Source organism: Urocitellus parryii, chromosome 2 (genome assembly GCF_045843805.1).
Source record: "Urocitellus parryii isolate mUroPar1 chromosome 2, mUroPar1.hap1, whole genome shotgun sequence".
Taxonomy (NCBI): Eukaryota; Metazoa; Chordata; class Mammalia; order Rodentia; family Sciuridae; genus Urocitellus; species Urocitellus parryii.
This window is the reverse complement of record NC_135532.1, coordinates 223,164,684-223,184,428: the sequence shown is the minus strand read 5'-3', so window position 1 is coordinate 223,184,428 and position 19,745 is coordinate 223,164,684. Positions and strand designations below refer to the sequence as shown.

Genomic DNA, 19,745 nt, shown 5'->3' with positions numbered 1-19,745 from the left:
GTGGAGACGCACCTAGCAGTGCACACCCCACCCCATCAACGCAAGGGTCAGCTGAGGCTGGTGGCTGCAGAGCCCAGGGCCTGTTAGCACAGCGTGTGCTGTGAACATGGCCTGGGAGTCACTCCTGGCAGAAGTGGGATCGCCAGGACGGAGGGAGCTGCTGTGGGGACACAGGTGATGTGAGGCCAGGGACAGAGGGAGCCACCTGCAAGGACTGGTGATCCTAGTGACCAGGAGCTCAGTAATGGGGTGGGGTGGCCATGGTGGGCTTCTCGGGGTCCTAGCAAGGGCCAGGAGTCCAGTGAGATGGCATTCCAGCCACAGGAAAGTGGGAGAGGGAGGAGGGGAGAATCTGGAGCCCAGGGGCTGAGCTCCAGGAGACGCTGCAGGGAGACAGTGGAGCACGCACTGATGTCCAGGAGAGCTGGACATGCAGAGGGACAGACCTCCCCAGCCAGCCCGGAAGGTGGGCCAGGCTGGGGGGCACCGTCTCATTCCCAGGAGGAGTAAAACTGAGATGGGAGCCCGAGGAGGAAAAGGGCAGCGGGAGGGCAGCAGAAGGCAGGAGAGAGGCAGTGTCGGTGCCAGGAGGGCTGGGAGCTCAGCCTCCCACCCAGCAGCCGGGCAGGGGCCATGCCCCCTGCAGTGCTGCCCCAGCCCATACGGCTCAAGCCGGGAGGCAGCAGAAGGTGTGTGTCTTCGCCAGTGGCCCACAGGACTGTCATGAGCCCCTCAAGGGCCGCGAAGCTCCGCGAGTCCCACTGGTAACCAGGCTCTGAGGCTGTCCCCATGAAGGTGGGAGGCAGGCGATGGGCCAAGCCTAAGGGAGGCCTCAAGGGGCTGTGGCCCAGGCCCATTCTCCTGGGGCCCCACAGATGTTTGACAGAACAGAAGACCCTGTTCCTCTCTTCTGTGGGGAACACCTGTCCGAGGGTGGCTGTGTCTGCCAAGGCAGAGCAGGGCAGCTGAAACTCTTAATGTACGGGGGTCCCCTGGCTCTCTGTACCCAGGAAGCTGCTGTAGCCACTTCTTGCTGTGGGATTCAAATGGCTGAAGTAACTCCCTGCTTTCTGAGTCGTCCTTGGCTGTACCTTGGTGTCCTCGGCATCCAGGTGACTGCACTAATGTCTCCAGGTCCCAGAGAGAGGGCCAGGCCAGCAATGGCTCTGGGGCATAAGAGATAGATGTCTGGGGGCTGGGGTTGTGGCTCAAGTGGTAGCGCGCTCGCCTGGCATGCGCGAGGCACTGGATTCGATCCTCAGCACCACGTAAAAAAATAAAATAAAATAAAGATGTTGTGTCCACTGAAAACTGAAAAATAAATATTAAAAAAAAAAAAAAGAAAAAAGAAATGGCTGTCTGCACAGGCCAAGGAGGGAGAGCGGGCTCCCTGCTTCATCCCTGCGGTGAGTGGCAAGGGCCTCAAGGACAAAAGACGCCAGGTCTGAATGTGAGGTGGGCTCCTGGGACAGAAGAGAGGCGAGGCAAGGTGGGCGACCAGTCCAGGCAAACACGGAGTCCCATGCCCGGACCCTCGACTGGAATAAACCATCCCAGTGACACGAGGAAGCTCAGAGGCGTGGCAGGGAGCTATGTGCCTTCTTTGCCCCGCTTCCATCAACCTTAAACTGTCCTAAGCTAACATGTTTATTTAAATTTAAAGAAAATACAGCCCACCCCCCAAAACTGGCTGCCAGCCTCGTCCGCCTGATCACGACAGCGATATTTCGGTCCAGGCTCTGCGCCTCCGTTTGACTACTGGGAATCCCCTCCCTGCCTCCACTGGTGGCTCACCCAGTGCCATCAGAGAAACACCAATGACTCCAACTTGGTCAGAACTCAAGAATCTCCTTCTCCTTCCCTAACTCAAGGCGAACCATGAAACCGGGCACCCGGCAGCCCAGGTAGTCCTGACTCAGCGAGATGATGCTGTGATTTCCATCCAGGCAGCCACATCCCAGGGGCTGCGGAGCCCACTGCCCTGTGGTAGCATCCTTTCCTGCCTTGTTCCTCCAGGGCCCTGGCTATCATCAGGGAGGGATGGGAGTTACGGGACCTCCTGGTCCAATGGGGCCCTGGCTTGCCCGAGGAGGGGAGCTTGCCAAGGTGTTGAACCCCTACAGTGAGCCATGCAGAAGCCAGGAGTCCCTGGACATGGTGAGCTCTGGCAAGACGCTTGGTCCCACTTCTCAGGAGGTACCCTGATAGTGATCCTACTGTGGGGAGCAGTGTGTGTCCCTTATGATGTTCAGCATTACTTATGATAATAAAAACGTGGGAAACAACTAAATGTTAAGCAGTGCATAAGAAGCACTGCTACGTCCACGGAGGTGGTGTGTGGGAGCCATAGAGTCAGGCAGTAGATAATACTTATTGACATGAAGACGCCTGGGCGGCCTGGCCAGGGGTGAGGGTGTTCTTCAGAAATCCCTGTCTGGGGCCACCATCCTCCATAAGATGCCCGCCCTGGATATAGACCAGAAGAAATCTAACTGGGGTTATTCTCGGGTGGTGGGCTTTGGGGTAATTTCCGACTGTGCTTCCAAATTATCTGTGCGTTCATTTTTGATGAATGGCCAATGGCCGTGTATTCATTTTTGTTATTACATTTTTTAAAGTTTAAATCAAAAAATGTGACTTATCCTTTCCCAGCAGTGCTGGGCCCACAGGTGGAAGAGGCCTTCAGGGAGGTCCCATCCCATGTGCTAATGACTTTTTGGATGCTGGCTTCCAGGGAAGAGAAGAGAAGGGAAAGTGGTGTTTTGCTGCCGCCTGGGGACAAGGTACTGATGCAAAGGCACCAGGGCAAGAGGCTTTGCCAGAGGAAAAAATGTCTTTGGGCTTCTTTGTCCCTCCCACGGTCCACCCGTGGGGTCCAGCTCTGCACCAGCTTCATCCTGTGCAAACCCGAGCTGCGGGTCTTGGCTGGGCTGCTGGAGCTCTACACAGCCAACCCACCATGGGTGGCTCCAAATGGGCATTCACAAAACCGTCATGGAGTGACCCAGAACGCTGGGCAAGGCTGGGCTGCCCATCCACATCCATGGTGTAGATGTGTTGCCCACCGGCAGCCTCAGGCCGCCAGGGCCTGCCTTTGAACAAGAGCTGGGTAGAGATCAGGGCTTACGATGGTCCCGCACAGAGAGAGGGAGCCACCGCGGCCCCATGGGTTATGCTATATGACAAGCCCTGGCACCAGCAGGGACCTTCCCCAGGGAGAGCCCAGTGTCCTTGGTGCCCTGAAATGTTCCCCTCCCACCATCACATGGCCACTGACCTCAAATGCTCCCCAACAGCAAGTGCAGCTTGGTGAACCAGACAACGATGGTGTGAGGGCAGAGACTTGGGGCCCCATCCCCAGCCTGCCCACTAGCTGCCAGTCCTGGTCAGGTCCCTGGCCTCTCTATGGCTGGGTTCACACCAGGCAGAGCTATTCCTGAGTGACAGGAGCAAGGATCTCCTATCTGGCCTGACCCTCCAACACCACTGACCAATGCCCATTTCCTCTCCTTTCTTTCCAGGGTCCTGTCTGCCTCTCTGGGTCCCCCGCTACTAGAGTCGCACTTCCAGGAATCAAGGGGACCATGAATTGTCCTGCCTCACAGCACCTCTCTCCCTCTCCCCCAGCCACCCCTTACCTGCCTCACCCTGCCTGCACCTGCCACAGGGTCACCTGCAGCTCCCCAGAGCAGCACTGTGCTCACCTGAGACTCTCTAACTAGAACACTTGCACCCTTCCCTCACCCCGGTGAGTCCCTAATTAAAGGTCCTCATGCTCTTAAAAGGGGGCCAAGGCCCCACAAGAGGCCCTTCTAGATGCTGGTTTGCTGAGGGAAGGTGGGGGCAGGTGGTGGGGAGGGCCACCAGCAGCCAGTCTTCTCTTCCATGGGGATTAGCGTGTGGAGCAGAGCAGGGCCGCAGGTGCCCTAGGCAGGGCTGGAGGTGGGAAGGGGCTGAGGATCGGCCTCCCTTGGGGCTGCATCCCTCCCTCCAGCTGTGTCACCTCACTCGTCCTGATAGCAATAACAAGTCAGAAGAAGTGTAGCTGTCACCCTGAGATGGGACGGGGCAGGCCTGTGCCAGCCTTCAATGGCCAGATCACAAGCTCCATGCCATGATGCTCTGAGCCACAAGGCCTTCGCAGCAACAGGCTGGGAACGCAAGGTGACCCCAGCCCCGGGAGGTGGTGCAGGAGCAACTGTGGTGGGACTGGCTGGCCACAGTTGCCCACGAGCCCTGGAGACAGGAACATGGAAATAGGGCTAGGGTCTGGGCACAAAGGGACTCCTTAGACCCCATCACTTAGTGAATGGACAGGGACAGCCTGTCGCTGCCTGGTGCTGGCCTGAGTCAGCTGGCCCTGTTTCTTCTGCAGAGGAGGCTGATGGCGGTGGTGCTCGTCAGGCTCCTGTCTGACAGGCATCTGTCCAGAGCCTTCAGCCCTCTCTACACCTGGCCCTCTGAACAGGACAATGGGGAAGTGTCCACCACCCACCCTTGATGATGCTGCATTGGGGAACTGGGGGGCTCCCAGCCTGCTGGCATACTGGCCTGGGCCACAGGAATTGGTCCCTTGGGGCCCTTCTCGGGGCCCCCACAGCTAGTGCTTTCTGCCCTGGGCTGCTGCCCTCGTGTCCTGGGTGCCCTGCTGACACCTAGCCAGCACCCCTTCCCACTTGCCCTCCCCAGGGCGGGAGAGGACTTTCTGACTGTACGGAGGCTCACTCTGATCTGATCCTGACTCAGAGCGAGCAGCACCACCCACGCACCCTGCCTCTCACACTGCCTCCCGGAAGAGGTCATCTGAGCCCTGCCTGGCCCTGCTGTGGCCCTGGCAGCCACACTGGTCGCCTTGGCAACAGCCACCTCTGCTCACAGCAGCAGCTTCACACTGCAGGGTGGAGGCAGGAGGACGTGGCCTCTGGGCAGTGATGGGGGAGTTCTGGCCCTCCGGCCCACCGTAGGGTTCAAGCTATGACGTGAGCTGGAACTCACATCACCTAACCATGACCTTCAAAAGGAGAAGACTGTGCGGCTGGGGAGGAGCCTGCACAGCCTCCGAGCTCGGGCAGGTCTGCAGCTCGAGGGCCCTGGGTGAGCCTCCGTACCACTTGGGAACAGGCCGGGAAGGCCAACTCTTGCCTTTCATCACGACCCACAGACTCGGAGCTCTGGGGTGGGCCTGTGACCCCCTTCAGATGACCCTAATGCACAAGACCTAAACAGTTCAGTGCTGACAGCAGGCACATGACAGTCCCGGAGACTCCCTCTCTGCCCTGCCACCCCCCTGCACCCTGGACTCACACAGGACGCAGTAGAGGCCGAGCTGCTCATAGCCCTTGCAGCAGTCGGTCACGTTCCTGGACTCGGGGACCTCCACTGTCAGGTACTGTGTCCTGTAAACAGTCTTGGGGCACCACCTCCATGGGATCCAGCCCCCGCAGGACGTGTGGACAACGTGGGAAGTCTGGACAGCCTCCACTCTCGGGACGCTTCGGGTCTCCAGGTAGCTGCACAGCTGGTAGCTCAGCAAGGACAGGCCTTTTTCTATGAGGGAGTGGGCAAAGAGGTGGGACCAAAGCGTCAGATCAACGTGGGTTACATGGATGGCCACCTCTGCCACAGCCAGCGGATAGGATCGCCACACGAGGGCCGCTCATGTCCCGCCACCTGCCCAACCACAGCCTTGGCCTCTGTGCACCGAGAGACATGGGGTTTGCACCAAACTGAAAGGAAGGGTGCATCAACACCTGTCTGCAGGCTAAAACTCCCTCCTGAGAGTGAGCCGCCACCGGGGCCACTCCCACCTCCCGCAGCCAGGGCTCCGACAGTGAAGATGCTGAAGGAGCAGAACCAGGAGGTCCCGTCCCATTGTCTACTGCACATTTCTGGTTCTGCAGTGTAGAATCTCGTGCACACCTGACTCGTGAGCCTCAGGCTGGGCATGTGGGACCCGGAGAGGCAGCGACTCCCTCCTACCAGGGGCCTGCTCGGGCCAGGCAGAAGACAGTGACAACTTTTGTGCAATAAAATCCAATAAGATAAATAACGAATATGGAGCCACATGTGAAAAGTGCACAGATGATGAAGCTCACTGCAACTGTCACTATTGTCATGGAGGACGGAGGGCACGTCACCCTGTTCTAGATGGAGCCTCCCGCTGACCCCGTCAGGCCCTGAGCATCTCTGCCCTGGAGCCTGGCTCCGACGTGACGCCCATCCATCCTTTGTCAATATGAGTACTCTGTTCTTGAGACTTAGGCACAGGTGACATCTGCCAGCCCTCTGCCCCTTTGTCATTGTCTCCCCTCAGGTGGCTCCTGGGGCTTCCCCTCTTCCCAGGGAGCCTCTGTCACCTCATGTCACTGAAGCTGCTTGGGGAGGATTGTGTTCCTCCAAAATATGTTCAGGTGCTAACCCCCAAAAGCTCAAGAGGTGAGCCTAACTGGAGATGGGTCCCCTCAACTCCCATAGCTCCCAGCAGGGGCTCTGTGTGCTGGACTCAGGTAGGGGCTGAAGGAGGGGCTGGCCGGGGCCGCACCTTCAGATGCTCAGCCCCAAGCTCTCCGCCCCACTAGACGACAGCCTGCAGGTAGGGCCAATGCCACCACTTATTTCCCTCCCAGAGCAACGCGGTGGGTGGCTGGGAGGAACTCACAGACAGGGGCAGAAATAATCCTAAGAAGAGCCACTGCCTTTGTCCCCACCCCAGGATGGCACCTCTGAAGACACCTGCCCTGGACTTTTGGGTGACTCACAAACAGGCAGATAGTGAGAACCAGTAAGAAACTGGACAGAGCCGGCCGTGGACTGGCTGATGGAAGGGGTGCAGCCTTATTCTGGGTGGAGCCCCAGGGCGGAGAAGAAGCCTCTCCAGTCACAGAAGACAAGCTGCCACCTTCCTGGGGGATGCTGCATCCCAGTCGCCCTCCTCAAGGGACTCTGTGGGTCGGGGGCGACCTGGTGGCTCCTCTGCCAAATGTAGGTCCAGTCTGCTCTGGAGAGCACAGAGCCTTGGTGACCTGGGATGGGACAGGAGAAGTTGGGGTCGTGGGGCGGCGGTTGGCCAAAAGCTCAGATATGACTAGGAGAGGGTGAGAGAGTGGCAGAAGGAACCCGGGCTCAAACTTGGTGGCCATGCTGAGCAGGACGAAGCCCCAGGTGCCCAGCATCAGGTGGCTATGGAGGGTTTCACCTTCACCTACGGGGAGATGTCCACCGAGGCCACAGTACGTGGTGTTTAGGGAGCCCCCTGGCTCCACCTGCTCTTTATGGGTCCCAGCTAATGGCCAGGAGGGCCCTCCAGCCGGCACATGTGTGTGCACATGCACATGCTCACACAAGCCCATACTTGTGCACACACTCTCACCATGCACACACACACACACACACACACACACACACACACGTGCCCGCTCCTGTCTGCAGGGAAGCTGTAGTTGATTTGGAGACAGCGTGGGTCTCTTTAGACTCCCAACTGAGTGAGAGAGTTTTAAGAGGAAATAATTTTAAAGCTTGGAATCTCAATTTCTTGCAATCTGTGGTTTCAGAAATCCACAAGTTTCTGTTTGTTTGCGGTACTGGGCATGGAACCCAGTGTGCTAACTGTGAACTCTGCCCTGAGCTACACCCCAGCCCTGCAGCTCTACAAACCCTGTGTCTCCTGAGGCTCCTGCTGGTGCCCTCACCCACCCCTCACTCCATGGCAGTAATTCTGCACTTAGGAGCTGGGTGGCGAAGGGCAAGCCCTAACATCTCTGGTTCCTGGGTCCTGACCTATGATCAAGGACTTCAATACCCCGAGGTCCAGGATAATCTCTAAGAGCTTGCTGTCCCCAACTGGGTCCACGGATCTACCACACCTTCATCACCCACACAAATGCAGTTTCCGGCCCCACCCTGCCCCCTGCCAGCTCTGAATCCACATTTTAACCCCAGGGATCCCCGGGACCCCCAGAGGCACCCTGGCACTGAAGGAGTCCTTCTGGAAGCTTGCAGGGTGCTCCCCGACTTATGCAGCTTGGCCATCCAGGAGCAGGTCTACCCCTCAGAGAAGAGACGGTGTCCCCATAGGTGCCATCCTTATGAGACCCTCTCCCAAGGAGCCCCTTCCTCAAGAATCACCCACGCTGAGCCCAGATGCCTCACCTGTAAAGCTGCTGGCCTGGCTCAGACCCACAGCACTGGCCAAAGCCAGCAGGGCCAGCCCCAGGGTCATGGGCATCCTCGGGGGCAGGGGCCACGCAGGACCCAGGGCTTCCAACGCAGCAGTCTGAGTCTTTGGAGGGGCACTAAGGGCCTGCGTCGCCTGGGCCCCAAGAAAAGGCCTTCTGTCCCCTGTGCTGCTGGTGATGGCAATGGCTTCAGAGGGAGCATCTGCTGGGAGCAGTCCCTTATGCCGGCTCATCAATGCCGGCCTGCTACCGCTGTTTCCCTGGGGGCTCCTGCATGTCACAGACTATTCTTGCTCCAAGCAGATGGCATCTTTTAGGAAAGGTGAGCGGCCAACATCTCCAATCTCATCGCTGAGTTCCATCTCATTGTTACCCAGAAAATGCATTGCAAACCCAAATCTGTGTCCCCCCACCAATTGCAAAGTATTCTCTTACCCTATCACTGCAAACTGGCAGGAGAAAACAGCGTCAAATCAAAGTGGTACATCAGACTCAGAAAGGCACCCTTCACACAGCTCCACAATACAGCTCAGAAGTCATGAGTGGGACTTCACCAGCCCCTTCTCCTGGGGATCGCTGAGCTGTGCTCACAGAGACGCTCACTACCCGTGATTGGAATGGAAAATCACCCGTGGAACAGCCACAAGTGGGGGGGGGATGAATTATTGTAGAGGATGGAATATTAAAGAATCGGGAAATGCCCACCATGAAGATGTTTTACCAGTATTAAGATAAAATGAGCACTGTAAACTCAAAACAAAAGTTCATACAACTGCCTTCAGAAAGAAGTCAACCCCAACCTTATATGAAAGTGGATGAAACCCAGAGAAGATCAAGGGGAGAAGAGAAAGCCTGTTGAGGTGGTGGAATTGTAGGAGGCATTTTTATTTCAGTAACTGTCATGTTACATGTGAGATGGATTTTTAGATTTCGTGTCAAACTCTCTCTAGCCCACAAAGCCTTTGAGCTTTTTGTAACTTGGTATTGAAAGCTGTTGGCTTCTCGGAGAAGACGACAGGGTAGGTACAGGGGCCCCCTGGCTGTCCAGTTCATAATTCCCTTGTGTCCTAAATACAGAGCTGTCCTCTCCCGGGGCCTTCCACCTGATGCCCATGCCCACGTTGCCATGTCTTCTATTCTCTGTAGGTTCATCTCCCCGACGACTCACTGCTGCGCTTGCATGGCTAATGGCTGAGTGTCAGATGCCATGGCAAGAACTTTAAAGAGAAGCTGGAAATAACCACAGCCAAGGGCCCTGCACAGGGGTTCCCTGGAGGACAGCAAGTCCCTTTACAGAAGACCCGAGTTTCGTGAGGACCGACCCGTAGACTGTGCTGCAATACAGGTTAAAAAGAAAGAGTTTAATAAAGAAAGAATCGATCCTAAAACTCTCATGTTCGAGGAAATTAATTTGATTAGCATTAGAAGAATAAATAGAAAATTAGGGCTGGGGATGTGGCTCAAGCGGTATTGCGCTCGCCTGGCGTGCGCGGGGCGCTGGGTTCGATCCTCAGCACCACATAAAAATAAAATAAAAGATGTTGTGTCCACCAAAAACTGAAAAATAAATACTAAGAAATTCTCTTCTCTCCCTCTATCTTTAAAAAAAAAGAAAATGAAAATTAATTAAAATCTGAGTAAATTTGGACATTTAAAATGCACAAGCTGAATCTTCTTTATAATACCACATTTACCCTCTCTCGGGAAGTTTGTACCATACAGGAAGTCTCCATAGCATGTGGAGGTGAATCAGGGACAACATTAAAGTGTAAAACTCCTTTTCCCTGCAATTCTCTACCACCCTACAGCGCAGGTCCTTCACCAGGTGGGTTCCAGGAAGGGGGCCGCGGTTCAGGAAGGCACATGGTGAGGGAGGGGACCCCACTCCACTCCACGGCCTGCCGGTCCCTCTAGAGAGAGCACTGCACCCTCCAGCCCAGCACAGGGAGGGCAGGACGTGGCACTGAGGACTTGGTGGAGTCTGGAATGTCCTCATGCTTTCTCTATCGTTAAATGCCTGTCGTCAAAATAGAACCAAGTTAAGTTTCTAGCTGTTGACTAACAGGTCTTCCTGTCAATCACTGCTCCATAAAGGTACAACAAAAGGTGTGTGTGTGTGTGTGTGCGCACATGTGTTGGGTGTGTGCGTGACTGAGTGAGTGTTATTCGTGAGAGTGTTATCGTGAGTGAGTGGGTGTGAGGGGTATGAGTGAGCATGAGAATGCGTGTGTGACTGTATGGGTGTGTGTTTGTGAGTGTGTGAGTATACATGAGTGTCAGCATGTTTGAGTGTGTGTGCAGGTGCAAGGTGTGGATATGTGAGTGAGCGTGTGTGAGTGAGGGTGTGATTGTGCTCGGTGAGTCCATGCTCAGGCACAGATGACCGCGGGGACTTTCCACTTTGCCTTGTTAGGTGAAGCAGCTGCACCGTGTGGCCAGCAGGGAAAGATGGTCTTGTTTAGAGTCAGCACGGCCAGGATGTGTCCATCAGAGAGCAGCATGTCCATCAGACAGCCCAGTGTCCTGCTGACCCAGTGTCCACACACAGGAGAACAGGGGAAGCCACGGGGTGCAGTTGAAGGGTTCACACACACCCATGCACACACACAGGCTCGGTCCCACCAGCTCCCTCACACACTGACACATGCTCACAATTCACTTTCACACCCACCAATGTTCACATACACGCAGCTCACACAGGTGTTCACACTCAGCACTCATGCTAGCTCGTGCACGTTTACACACATGCTGCTCGCTCACATCTGCACACACGCACAGACGTGAGGAAGGGCCTGCCGGCCCTGGACAGCCTCAGCAGAGGCTGCCATGATTCATCTCCTCCATTACAGGGAGAGCATGGGTCCCACTCCCTGATGGCCCTTCCTCCCCTGGGGTCTGAGTGCTGTGACCTGTGTGTGCTCACGGAGGTTCCACACACCAATGCAAAATGGCACATGTGTCGTCACCCTGTGGCTCAAGTGTGTCCGCCCCGATGGTGGTTCCAGGTCATGGCAGCCATGTCCCAGAGACAGACGAGCACAGCCAACGTGAAGTCCTCCCACTGGTCCAGGGCTGGGAGGGTGAGGAGGCACCACTAGTAGCCTGCAGCCTCCTCTGGGATCCTGTCACCAGGCCACCACACAGCCATCTTCCCTTGGGAGAGGAGGGAGGGCTGCCGAGGTGGGGGACGCCAGCCTGGAGGGAAGGAGGAATGGACAGGAGAGGCAGGGCCGGCAGCAGCTCCATGCGAGGGAGTGTCCTGGCGGAAGTGGGGACTTGGAGACACCTGCACTGTCCTGACTGCAGATGCCCTTGTCCCACTGGAGTCCGGGAGCAGGGGAGATGCAGGTGGAGGCAGGAGAAGTCCCCTCTCCGAGAGCTCAGCAGTCGGGGCTCATTTCCATGAAGCACTAGCAGGATAGGACAGTGGCAGTGACAAGCCAGACAGCAGATTCGTGAAACTGGAAAAGTCTGGATTCGGAGGAGGCCTGGACTAAGCTGAGCCGGCTTCCCGCCCACCGCAGGCAGCTCCCCGGCGATCACAGGCACCAAGACGGGGCTTCTTGGGGAACAATGGGGGCCACCTAGGAGGTAGCCGCCAGCCCCTCCACAAGGCTGTCACAGATGTCCTGGGGATCCTCCTGTCAACGCAGGCTCCCTTCTGGGTCAGCTTGCCTCTTTCCTGACCTCTTGTCCCTATCCCCTATACAGGGAGTGGGGGACAGATGCCAGCCCGGGCCCTGGTGTGACAGCTGTGGCACCTGCCCTGGCTGTGTCCTCCAGAGGCTCTTGAGGGAACCTGCACCCTCAGAGCCACTCAGGGAGAGGCCCAGGCACCTGAGGGAGGAGGGCAAGGCAAGGCTGCCTGGAGCAGGTGTCCCACGCCACGGGAGGGTAAGACGACTTTCTCTATGTGTTCTCCTCTGCCCTGAGGAGGCTGGGGTGCCCCACGGCTTCTGAAAGACCCTCCTTCTCTGGATGTAGCTCTGAGACCCAGCTGGGCGCACACCCTCCACCTGGACAAGGCCACCCTGCGGCTGCAGAGAGGGGGAGCGAGTGGCCAGGCGGGAATCACGGAGTCTATGGAGTGGTTCAGCCCAGCTGTGCCCCCAGAGGTTCCTGTGCTGGAGCTCGGTCCCTGGGGGCTGGTGTTGAGAGGCAGTGGATCTCCAAGAGGAGTGGCCTGGTGGGAGGTGGCTGGGCCATGGGGCTCCACCCCTAAGGGGATTCATGTCTGTCTTCAGGAAGCAGGTCAGGGACTAGGCCCTACCAAGCAGGCTCTTGTGGAAGTGAGGCGCCCACTCCCAGGCCCCTCCTTTCTTCCTGTCTCTGCATGTGACTCCTCTGCATATGCTCCTGCCAAGTGCTGCCACCCACCATGCTGTGTGTGGCCCAGGATCCTCACCAGAGGCCCAATACCTGGAGCTTCTGGCCTTGGGATTTCAGTTTCCAAACTGTAAGCTAAATAAACCTCCTTTTTTTTTAACTCAACCTCCAGTATTTTGCTATAGCAATAGAAAGCAGGCTTACCATGCCCCAGCCTCTGGTCTGAGAGGTACGAATATCTCCACGGGGGTCAAGTCCAAAAGCTTCCATCCACCTGCCCTGGGGATGGATGGGATTTGGTGACTAACTGTCCCACTTCGCCTTGGACTCAGGCGTCTCTTAGAATGAAGAGCCTTCACCACCTACACCAGAGAGTCTTGTGGACACCAGGATGGAGCAGTCACAACTGAGAAGATTTCTAAGAAATACCAATGCCCAGCCCCAGCCCTGGGGATCTCAGGGTGGCATCTGGGGGGACTCTAGAGGCCTGCAAGTTGAGAGCCCTGGCCCAGTCAACCCAGGACTGTTTGCAATGGAAAATGGAAGGGAGACGCCCTTGGTCAAGGTCACCTAAGTAGCAAGATGAACAATAGTTCCTACAAAAAAAAATGTCCAAGCCCTAGCTCTGGGCACCTGTGAACGTGAGTTTATTTAGAAACAGGGTCTTTGTGATCCATCCCAGATTAAGGTGGACCCTAAGTCCAATGATGGATGTCCTCTTAGGAGAAAGGAGAGTGAGACGAGATGCACAAGGGACAGGAGGCAGGGAGTGGAGGTGCGTCCGCAGTCCATGAAAGGCAGGAGGGTCGGCAACTCCAGAAGGCAGGGGACAAGAGGGACAGATGCACTTGGCGCCTCCAGGGGCACCAGCGCTGCCCACACCTTGGTCTCAGGCCTGCGGGAGAACAGAGCTCTGTTGTTGAAGCCTCTGTGGTGCTTTGTTATGGGGCCCCAGGATGCTTCCCTGTTGGTCAGAGGCGTGGCCTCCTCTCAGTCCTGGTACCCTGGGATGGCGTCTTCCCACCATGACCTCTGGCTCAGCCCCACCTCCCCTCTTCCACATGGGGCCAGCCCCCAGTTCCAGGACAGTTCACTTGGGGTGAACAATGGGAGATGCTCAGTGCCTGTGGGACTTGTGGGCTGACAGGTGTATCAGGACCCGCGTTGATCTGAACCAACCTGGCCGTGGCCTTGGGTCTGGGGGTGCTGGGGCTGTGGTGTGCGTGGCAGGCTGCCTCAGCAGAGATCTCCACGGGCTATCAGAGAGTCGATCCCTGGAGTCTCTGACCGCCCAGCTCTCCTCTCTGCCAGCCACATTGTGAGGTCCTCCCTTTGATCCAGGGTGTCTGCCCTCCTCTGGCCTGCGAGGACAGGTGTGTATGGGGCTTGGAGCACCATCCCGGCCACTCTGGCTCAGGGTCCCTGCGGTGCCGAGCACAGCCCTACCCCTTGTTTGCGAGACCTCCCCCACTTCCATCTGGACCGTCTCTCACAGTCTGCCTCTTGTAACGTCAACAGTGAGTGGTTTGGGGAACATTAGTTGAGTCTGAAAGCCTTTATCCCTGTGGTGTGGTCCCAGGGTTTGGGGCAGCAGCCTCAGCAGGCCAGAGAGAAAATGCCAGAAGCCCAACTCTGGGGGTAATCCAGAGCCAGACCTGCCCCGTCTGCCCACTGCCTGCCAAGGCCCCACGTGGGCAGAGGCAACGGGTCCTGCAAAACAGCAGTGCAGGGAGCCTAAATTGATGTGGTTAGAGTGACACCAATCCTGTGCATTTGCTGCAACGAGCCCAGAGCCGCCTTGGAGGTGCAGCTGGGAAGGTTGATCCTGCCCACAGTGAAGGGGGCTGGCAGGAGGACACCGCCCGCCCCCGCAGTGGTCAGGAGCTGTGCCCTGTGCGCGCTGCAGGGCGTGTGGGATGGAGCGAGGAGACTGCTCCCTCGCTGATTCTCACTCAAAGAAGAAAGCACACCTTCTCAAGTCGGCTCAGCCCCGGCAGTTTCAACTTCTGGAACAGCTCAGAGGAGAGGCAGAAAACAGGAAGCGAGAGCTGGAGGAAGGGTGGCGGTGGGGAGACGATGATGCAGAACACCCACACTGGAAGATCGAATACACCAGAAAAGGGGCGATGGCGGCACCGGCGGGACTTCTCTTGGATGAGGAGCTGATTTGCCACCTGTGGGGGGGTCAGCGCTCTGCCCCGGGGCTCACGCCTTCCTCAGCATTCAGCCCGCCTTCCTGGGGCACTCCCGGGCAGTCGGCCGTGGGTGGGCTCACTAAGTCCCTGGAAGCCTTGGGTGATCAAACTGTGGCTCCCAAAAGATGTGTCTGTGACCTGACCTCCGTACCTGTGAACGTGGCCTTCCATGAGATCAGGGCCTCTTCAGGTGTGACCAGGCCACACTGGAGTAGGGTGGCCCTCTGGGAGTGTGGCTTGGGTTCCTATAGAAGAGGGAAGTAGGAACATAGCACCCAGACAGAAGGCTGTGTGACAACCGGAGGAGCCTGGAGCAGGGCTGAGAGCCAAGGGGTGCAGAATGGCCAGCAACCAGAGGAGCTGGGGGCAAAAGGATCCCCTCATACCTCTAGAGGGAGCAGAGCCCTGAAAACAGCCTCTAGAAGTGGGAGAGAATAACTCCCTGTTATTTAGGTCCCTGTTTCTGGCACTTTGCTGTGGCTGCCCCAGGGGAAAGACTGACAATGAACATAATTCCACAACCAACATGCCCAAGAGCCCATGGCACAAAAGCTGGGACCTCCAGGAACGGGGTCAGCAGGGCCTTCCTGAGAGACAGCCTCAAAGGCCCAGGGGCTGGGAGCCTGGTCCACACAGTAACAAACGGAGCTGGAGCCAGGAGCACAAGGCTCTCGGGCAGCTGCAGACTACCAAGCTAGACCAGCCCTCCCCTGCCTCCCGCCAGGTCCCCAGGACCAGGCGGCGTCTGAGAGCTGCACCTTTCTTGAAGTGGACATTGAGGCAGAGTGCCAGCAATAGCAGGCCTCAGTCACCTCCAGTGCCTGTGCACAGGTGCTGCACTTAGGGAGAGGGGGTGGGGGGCAGTGACAAAGGACCCAGGCCTCGGTGTCACTCGGGGCCAAGTCAGAGAAGGTTGACTTGAATTACAGCAGGAGGAATTCAGGTCAGATGGCGAGGACTGTTAAGCCCTGGACTGCCTTGCCCAGAAGCTGTGACGAGGGACGCTGCCCGGGGAAGCCCTCCAAGGTCCCCAACCTCTGCACCTGAGACGGTAGCTTCAGAGGAAGGGCAGCTCCTCCAGGACCTGATGACTTCAACAGCAGGTGGACAGGTGATCACCCAGCTCTGAGAAGCACAGCAGGGCCACGGTGTGTGGACAGAGCAGGACCGGCCAACCCCGTGGATGCAGGTCTAACCTGACCACCTCTCACGTTCTGAGTGGCCTTGGAAGGTCTTGGCCTGGGTCCTCGTCTGCAAACAAGGCACCATGAGGCTCACTGGCAGCTGGCACTGGGAGCCATCATTCATGGACCCCGGTGTCATCCCTGCTCCCCGGAGGAGCAGCTTCCTTGCTCCCTCCTATGATCATGCTTATCTTATGACATGTGCAATGCCAGTCACCAGCCAAGTGTGAAGTCTCAGCCAAAGATGCCTTGCCATTAGCTAACTTTCAGGAAGACATGCAGGAGGGGTCGAGGGTGAGCCACGCTGGACCCAGAGCAGAGCGGGCTAGCACTGCAGGAGCTGTTTCCACAGGGACTACAGCAGGGGACACTAGGCCTGAGCTAGGTTGGTGCTCACAGTGGCCCAGTGGTGGTAAGTGTGTGACAGTGTGGATCTCAGAGCACAGATGCATGGAGGGAAAGCAGGGCTGGGTTAGGAGCTGGCCTCAGGGAGGCCCTCCAGGGTGGTGGGGCAGGATCCCCGAGCCTGGAAGGCTGAGTGGCCAGGGTCATCCAGGGATCTTTGGGTAAGGGGCAGATTCACAGAGCCAGAGTAGGGGCAGAGCTGAGCCACAGGGACTGGTTCAGGTCCATGGCCAGCTGAGGTCAGAGACCAAGTTCAGGCTTCACATTAGGGCCCGACCTGAGGCTAACACTCACGAAGGACTTCAGGCTTGTCAACAGGGGACAAGTGCTGATCCAATCAACCCAGTTCCAACACTGACTCCTCCCGGCTGCCCACATGTCCTCACCTACAGGTGCTCCTTCCCCATACCCAAGGCACATGGCTCCTCACGTCCTTGTCCCCTTTGTCCTTTGTCCTTCACAACATCCTGGGCAAGATTCTCCTTGCCCTGAAGGATGGGACAACACAGGAAGGGGAATCATGACCCAAGGTCATCTCCTGGTGCCCAGCCCAGGTCTGGTATGCACCAGGTGCTCAAAAAATGTTGCATAAAGAGTCCGGGGTCAGTTCACAAGCACATTAGGGGATCCCCAGAGACAGGCACACATAAAAATGTCCCCAGGCAGCTTCTCCCACTCTCCTCATCCTCAGGAAGCAGAGTTCTCAGCCGAACCACAGCGTGGCCACCCAGGACAAGTGTGGCCAGAGGGACAGGCAGTAACGGCTCACACAGGCTGCGTGTCCATCCAATGGAGATCCCAAGTGGGGAAAGTGGCTCTGAGCAGGTCTCTTCACCTGCTTTCTGAGGGCATCCGAGTGTGAGCCTGCTGGTCCCTGCTGAGAAACCCATGCCCTGGGGCGCCTTTGGTCTTCGATGTCATGTTATCGTATATTTAAAATTCCTCAGGGGTGGCTGTTCCCCTTGGAGCTGACCACTTTACAAACCGCTAACCTGGAACGACTCCCCGTTACGCCATGAAGACTGGCAATGACTCACTCAAACCCGGCCTCGGCCGCTGCCCGCCTTCCCCTCCACCGCCTGCTCCGAGTTTCCAGCCACGCGGAACGGTCAGACGTCAGAGAACCGGGACCGGACGCAGGGCTGGCACCACACATGGGACTTTTTCTGGAGGAGAAGAAGACCCACTGGAAAAATTCTGAGCAGGAATTTAGACACAGACCACCAACGGAACAAGATGAAGAAGTCTCGGCTGGAGACGCACCCGGAGGCCAGAGATGCCCGCCAAGGACGGCCGCGGATGCCAAGGATCTGGTTGCAGGTTCTTAAAACTTGGAATTTCCTTCCAGATGAGCTACTGCTTTTCCATTTTCCAAAGGTTCAGAGGTTTGTTAAGAAAGGCATTTGAAGTGAGTTAGGAAAAACACGCCCTTTCCCAAAGCCCCGAAATCTGTGAAGAAAGCCCCGCGCGGCTCTCCTGGGGAAGGGGGTCTCAGGCCCCAGGGCCAGCATTTTCAGAGTAAGTGGGAGAGTGTTTACCAAGAGCATTCCATGGTTTGGGGTTGGTATAAACAATAGACCAACTGATGAGAAGCCCCAAATGGAAAGACCAGCTTGGAATGTCTGGCTGACTGGCGAGGCCAAAGAGAATGCTTTTCCATCCCCAAAGGAAGGGGTCACATGCCCGAGCTGAGACTGGCAGGTCGCCTGCTGGACTCACTCAGCAGAAAAGAGAAGACCAACAGACTGGGGGGAAGAAAGAAGGAAGAGTGCAGGCAGTCGAGGGCGGCAGTGGGTTGGAAGAGTGTCCCCTGGACATTCATGTCCACCCGGAGTCACAGGATGTGGTCTTATTTGGAAAGAGGGCCTTGGCAGAGATGATTATGGTAAGGACGGTGATCCTGGACTGTGGTGGGCCCTGCCCCCAGTGAGTGTCCTGATCAGAGAGTGGAAAGGGCCCAGGGAGCAGGCAGAGAGTGGGCAACTGCACACAAAGGACCCAAGGCCACTGGCAGCCAGGAGACCAGAAGGAGCCCTCAGGACCATGAACAGCGATGCTCGTGCCAAGAGCGAGATCTGGTTCATGGAAGACCCCACCTCTGGATGCCAGAACCAGTGCAAACACATCAAGCAACTGGCCCTCAAGATCACCCAGACGATTCTGAGGCCACTGTTGGGCAAACTGGGGGTGCAAGAAGGTGAGCTCAGGCCGTCTGAAATTCTGTCCAGCCTCCCAGATGAGAGTCTTCCTGCGGCCTCTCTTCCCTGGGGCCATCATTGGCCTGCAGGAGGAAGGCAGCTGGCCCGGTCAGCTCTGCTCGTGCCAGCCCCAAGACTGCAGCCGTGGTGACCTCCACCCTACCAAGGTCATGGTGACCTCCACCCTACCAAGGGAGGGTCCTAGCGAGCTCTGTGGAGCATTCCAGAACTGAAACCTCGGGATGCAAGACACCACCTGATTCAGTCTCTCCCTTGGTTAATTTTATGGGTGGCCTTTGGTCATCCACTGTATCCTCTTGGGAATGCAGTATCTTTTTAGGAAGGAATTGAGAGGGGAAGGGAGGAAGGCAGGAAGGAAGGGAGAGAGGAAGGAAGAGGGGAAATGAGGGGCGGTGGGCTCAGCCCAGCTGGAGGGCTGGGCCAGTCTGTGCCTCCCGTCTGTCCCTCACAGAGCTCCCCGGCTGCCTTCAACCACAGGTCCAACTCTGGGGTCTTGTCCTGCAAGCTTATCACTGTCTTTGCACCTCGGAACTCCAGTGGAGACATCTGTGACTGGCCCTCATGCCTAGGAACCACCAGAGTGTTGCCACCTACCACACAAGGGGAGGAAGGGCAGAGCCCCCACGCCACCTGCATCTGGCCTGCTTGCTGCCCAGCATTCCCACACAGACGTCCCAGGCACCAGGCCCTGACGTGTCTTCCTGCTCCAGCGACACTTCAGGGTCGTGCCTGTGGTGCAATGGACATCCTGCTACCAAGCAGTGCTCCATTGTTTCTTTCTGGGCTCTCCTGGCTCCTCCTTCCCCTGTCTGAGGCCTCTGGCCACCCAGGCTCACAACCCCCTCCTTCTCCCCACTGGTTCCTCCCTAGGGAGCAGGAAACACCCATGTGCACAGGGTGGGACATGGAGGGACATGGGCAAGGCCTGGGCCCCCTGATGCCCACCCTGCAGCCTCCCCCACAGGATAACCCCAGCTAAAGCGCAAGTTCTCGCTGGTGGACCTGCCTGGACTGGTGACCGATGTCTACCCAGGTGATGGACCAGACACATGCGGCAGGGGCTGCAGGGTGGAGTGGACTTGGTGCTGCCCGTGGAGCAGCTCCCCAGAGAAGACAAAAGGCCACGGCAAGTGTTGAGGGGTCACTGTGCAGACGCAGCACCTGTTTATTTGTGACAGATCCAAACACGCGGGGGACGATGGCCAAAGTCAGTCCTCCGAGGGCTTGGGCTCAGTCCAGGAG

General features: G+C 57.3%; 1 protein-coding gene across 1 annotated transcript in view; it reads right to left on the bottom strand.

Moving 5' to 3' along the window:
- The window catches only part of Umodl1 (uromodulin like 1), a 51,749-nt gene extending 43,525 nt beyond the window's left edge, over positions 1-8,224 (bottom strand). The window contains exons 1-2 of the mRNA XM_026379429.2: positions 8,149-8,224; positions 5,305-5,547 (exon numbers count right to left, since the gene is read on the bottom strand). Of these exons, the coding sequence (XP_026235214.2) occupies positions 5,305-5,547; positions 8,149-8,224 (319 nt within the window). The remainder of the gene's footprint in view (positions 1-5,304; positions 5,548-8,148) is intronic.
- Between the last annotated feature and the right edge of the window lie 11,521 nt (positions 8,225-19,745).